We start from the raw sequence: 5,559 nt of genomic DNA on the forward strand, positions 1-5,559 counted from the left end.
CTTGATATGTGAAGGTTTCATAGAAGAGAAAAGAAAAATCCTAAAAATTAATATACAAAAATTATGACGTACTATGTTCTCTGGAAAACGGACTTAAGAAATTAGTTTTCAGTTTCCAAGATATGCTAAAATGTCCCATTTGGATTAATATACATGCACTTTAACATGTTATACATATTCTATTTTGATCTGTCACGCCTATCTTGCATATTAGATTAAATGTCAATTTTTTCACGCATTTAACCTGGTAAAGAGAGTGCTGCAATTCACATATTGATCAAATAAAGGGAGACAAGTGAAAATCAACTCAATTTGTCTTACAGGAAAAAGGACATAGCCAGAAAGAGAGAAACTTTGAAAAAGACAGGTAGGTTTTTATTTATTTTCTTTCTCAAGATTTTTCTTTTCTTTCAATAATTCCACTCTTTTTTTTCAACTTTTCTTTGAATGGTGAACTAAAAACTTTTTTGCATTCCCTAGCCAAAATGACAACTCAGGGCATGAGGAAGGAACTAGTCTCACTGCTGAGGAGATATTCCAACAGATGAGAAGAAAGGAGATGGACGTGTAAATACGTCTTAAAATATAGAATTTCTTTTTTTTATTCAATATACAGTACAACATACTTATAGCAGACACGTTTATAATGAAGTAACGCTTACCTCAAAGTGATTTTCATCCTCCTTCGCCCGCATGAAGCAGTGATTAGAGCGTCTGCTCTATAGTCACGAGGTAAGGATTCGATCCTTACTTCACGGGTTCGAATCCCACTGTGGGACGTGGGTACCGATCCTTCGGATGAAACAATATAAACCGAGATCGATCCTGTGTCGCAGTAGGTGCTGGCACGAAAAAAAACCATCACTGCTCAAAGGCCCTGAGTGCCGATTACTAGTATAGGGCAAAATTTGTAGTTCCCAACCGGCAAGTGGTGTCGTCTCCATATGGGTAAAAAAAATTCTCGAGAGGGACGTTAAACAACATACCATCGATCAATCAATCAATCCTCCTTGGTTGTAAATTACATTATGAAGTATATGGATATAACGAAGTCCGTGTATAACGAAACAAAATCTCCTGCATGTCTTTAGTACTTTGTTATAAACGTGTTTTACTTTAATCAACACAGTATATCGGACTATATATATTTTAAACATTTTGATATATCTTTTTCATTTTAACAAACAACCCATCCTTTACTGGTACACTGATTCTGAGATTTGTTTGCAGACTGTTGAGGGCTGGGTTTCCAGATTCAAGACAACAGTACAAAAGCAAGAGTGTCAGAGAGCCTGGAAAACAAAGTCAAACTGTTGAAAAATACACAAATGACCAGTCACAGGGAAAACCTGCTGAAAATGTTGAAGAAGTGTTCCAACAGTTGAGAAAAAGGGAAATGGAAATGTAAGAACATGTTTATACATATATAGTACTAGTACATATTACTGGCAAATTAAAATATAATTCTCAAACGGGTGCAATAATAAGAGATTTAATTACAGACTACTAAGAGCAGGATTCCCATACACAAAGCAACAAGTCCGATGCAAAAGTGATGAAGACGTTACAAAGCATGCAAAGACTGCTGAAAGCAACACACCACAACATCCACAAAATGTTGAAGAGGTCTTCCAACAGATGAGAAAAAAGGAAATGGAAACGTAAATATATTTTTATATTGTCAATTTATTTATTTTATAATGTCTTTTTAATTTATTCATTAATTATATTTTTGTGGAAGGGGAGGGGGGCATGAACAGAAAAAAATAAACTTAATGACAATCTGATTGGAATAAAAATAATATAGTTTTTTATAGGAATGTAATTTCGTTGCAGTCTGCTAAGTGCTGGTTTTCCAGACACAAAACAAACGCCCCGGTGCAAAAGTGAAGAACAGGTTGCAAGACATCTCAAAACTATTGAGAAAGACCCTCATCAGCAAAAAATAACCACTGGAAACAATGCAAAACAAAACTGTCGAAGCGATAGTCCTACAGATGTTGAAGAGCTCTTCCAACAAATGAGAAAAAAGGAAATAGATGTGTAAATATTTTCAAGATTTTGTTTTCTATTTTTGTTTATACAAAGTCATCCAAAATGAATGGGATTCTGGTTTTTTATTAAAGATGATAATTTTTGAATCTTATTTGATTCTATATATTCATTGCAGACTAAGAAAAGCAGGATTTTCAGATACAAAACAACTGGCTTGCAGCGAAAGTGATACAGAAGACGTCAAACAACTTCCCCGGAGCAACCCTGTTGGAGAAGACGAAATAGAAAAGCCTCAGAAAGAAGGAACTGGAGAAGCTTCAATACAAACGTCCGAAAGCAAGGGTGTAGAAAAGGAAGTTGAGGAGTTGTTTCAACAAATGAGGAAAAAAGAAATAGAAATGTAAATAGATATCTTTACACATTCAATACTTAGAAATGTAAATAGATATCTGTACACATTCAATACTTGAAAAATTTTGTTTTAAGATATACATTATTATATCAGACAACGACTTTGGTTAAGTCTTACATTTTGTGCAATGTCCATATTCTCAAAAAAGTAAATGTTCGAGAAGTAATATTTGGTGAAAAGGTACAGCAGTTGTTTTTTTTTTTTTTAGATTAATACTTGACGATTTTCAAGTTTCCTATTTACAGTAAAATATAGTATAAAGGGTATGAAAAATAATTTTTGTTCAGCCTTGCTAATATAAATTTCAATCTCGCTTCTTTCTCAGAGAACACTTGGATCAGCTCTGATTATGTTAAATAGCTAGTTGTATAATAATTTTGAGATTTGATTCCAGATTACAGAGAGTAGGCTTTCCAGATTCAAAAGACAGAATCAAACATGCTGATGACGACATTAAACCACAGAGCAAAAGTGAAACTGCTGAAAAAGACACAATGCAACATCTACGAAACAGAACTTCTGACGACGAATCAAAAGGAGACTTTCAAGGCGACAGTCCCGGTGATGTTGAAGAGCTCTTCCAACAAATGAGACAAAAAGAAATAGATATGTAAATATTTATATCATACACTATCTGCAACTTTTTTAAAAATATGTTCAGATTTGAAGCTAGTTGAATACAAAAAGCTTTGTTCCTTAAATTATTAGGATTAAATTCTTTTATAGACTACGAAAAGCAGGATTTCCAGAAACCAAAGAACAGCCTTGCAATAAAAGTATTGAAGAAGACATCCAACAACTATCCCAGAGCAAACCCGTGGAAAAGAAGGATAAAGAAAAGTCACAAAGCAAAGAAACTGTAGACGCTACAAGACAAGAATCCCAAAACAAGAATACAGCAACGAATGTTGAGGAGTTGTTTCAAAAAATGAGAAAAAGAGAAATGGAAATGTAAGTATAGATCTGTAAACTTAAACATTTGCTTTCATAAAACAAAATGATATCAGTCAGAATTTGCTTGAATTTTGACTCTTTGATTAATACTGCACATCTGAGAGATGGGGTACCTGTTGTGGGTTCCATTCTATAAAATGATTTTAAGAAAAATATTTGGAGGGGAAAATATAGAGATCTCTTGAAGACAAATTTCGTAATCAAACATTTTAAAATAGTCAGGTTTACCATACCAGTAAAGTTTATAATGTATGTGAAATACCTTTTAAGTTCACTTTGCATTTCTGTTAAAACTTGTTTGTTTTTTTTTGATTTTGCATCTCCCTCAGAGAACTACTACATTTAAATGTTAACTAAAATATGCACGTGAAATGTGATTTTAAATTTTTAAAAAACATCCATATTCTCAATGGTTAATTGTCTGAGATTTATTTCAGATTATTAAGGGCGGGGTTTCCAGATACCAAAGTAAATGCTGATGACAACACTAAACTACAGAACAAAACCAAAACTACTGAAAAAGAATCAAAACAACAACCCCAAGGAAAAGGTGAAGCTACAACACTGAAGGATGAAAGTAAAAACGCTGAAAAAGACGAGGTAAGAACGACCAACATACTAATTTTGTAAGAAAAACATGATAGCGGCTTGATGAAAATGAAAGTAGCAAAAGATTGCATTTATTGTTGAAATTTTCTGGAGTGTCGTGTTAATCTCATAATAAAACGACCTCGCTTACATTTCAATAATTTCCTCGGTATTTGCATTGTTACAGTAGGACAAAAAAGATGATAAAAAATCACAGATACTTAATTGAAGAAAACGCTTTGCTTTCAAACAAAATGATTTTGCTCCCTTTAACTGCAACCCGGTTTTACTTTATTTTAAATCATTAAAATTTAAGTACTAGTATATTATTTTGCATTATTCTACATGACAATATTACGAAAATAAGTAAATAAAATGAAGCACACAAAAAATGGCCTTTTTTGTAGTCTGGTGACAACCTTGACGTAAACCAAGGCGATAGTATTGAATCCTTCACGGGACCTATGTATTGGTGCTGTATCTGCATTTACCGGAGGAGAGCACATGTAAGCAACATTTTTTTGTTTAAAATCAGTGAAGGAATTGGAACGTCGTGACTTGAAATTTTTCAAGTTCTCTCGTTTTTTAATACATTTCCTGTCATAAAAGAGATTCTCAAAACTTAACTTGAACTTCCATGCCCCACATCCCCTCAACTTCCAATTCTTCTTTTGAAACATTCAATCAATACAACGAGTGATCAAAGAACAAAAGAATTTCTGGACCAAATATTATATGGCCATAAATTAATTTTCATACACGAAACTCTGTTTTTACTTTATAGAACAAGAAGCAAAAAGATGTAAAACAGGAGAAAAGGCCCGGACTTCTGAAAAGATTTAGAAGATTTTTGAGCAGAACCTTCCGCAGAGAGAGGCAGGAGTAAACTAGATGTGATGATGATGATGATGGATTTTTATGATGAAATTATGATGACATTTAGGATGATTGTGATGGATCATGTGATGATAAATTTCGATGATAATGAGGATGGTGAAAGCACATAAAACATTTGTTCTTTTGTCAATATTTTTTTTTAATCATGTCGATTCCCGCTCTTTGCCAGAATGAAGCAAATGCTAATGCCTTCAAATGCATGTCACCGCATTATTCCATGTTTCCTTACAACCCTGCATTTTTGACAATGAAGACTATCAAATTTTAATATCGTTTCCACATTCATAACATGTCATCTGAACATTGTAATTAATACTTTTTTGGCATTAAAAATTAGAATTTGCTGATTATGTGTTTGCTTATTTTTCCTTCCAAAATCATTGCAGAAGATATTGAAATCCGTCCGTTCAAATTGTTTAAAATGCCAATTTTTTCTAAAATTTTGGGAATAGTGATCTCTCGATCCTTAATTCTTGCTTTTTCTCTTCAATTTGCTTTCTTCCTGGTTTCAATGCTTCTACTTCACTTCAGCTGTCACTGCTTCGTATTTACAGATTTACCGATGTTTGGTTTCGACTTCTTGAGTGCTCGTCTGTCAACAATTTCCATAGCACTTAAATTTGATGAAATAGCTGTTGCTTCCTAAACTTTCTCGTTTGGCAGGTACATGTATATAGATGTTATGATGATTTTCTGTTGTAAGGGACATCCCA

The 5,559-nt window shown here is 33.3% G+C and overlaps 1 protein-coding gene across 1 annotated transcript; it reads left to right on the plus strand.

Annotated features, from left to right (window-relative positions):
* Nucleotides 1-323: 323 nt before the first annotated feature.
* Nucleotides 324-4,853, plus strand: LOC134274448 (nexilin-like; the record flags this gene model as incomplete). The annotated part of the gene is made up of 11 exons (XM_062756734.1): nt 324-367; nt 481-567; nt 1,231-1,404; nt 1,503-1,661; nt 1,837-2,043; nt 2,171-2,395; nt 2,802-3,017; nt 3,134-3,358; nt 3,799-3,961; nt 4,357-4,455; nt 4,734-4,853. Coding segments are annotated over 11 exons (1,701 nt in total), but the record flags the coding sequence as incomplete, so codon positions are not given.
* Between the last annotated feature and the right edge of the window lie 706 nt (nt 4,854-5,559).

The sequence above is a fragment of the Saccostrea cucullata genome, unplaced genomic scaffold, assembly GCF_032062105.1.
Source record: "Saccostrea cucullata isolate Sc308-1 unplaced genomic scaffold, CSIRO_AGI_Scuc_v1 ctg9666, whole genome shotgun sequence".
NCBI lineage: Eukaryota > Metazoa > Mollusca > Bivalvia > Ostreida > Ostreidae > Saccostrea > Saccostrea cuccullata.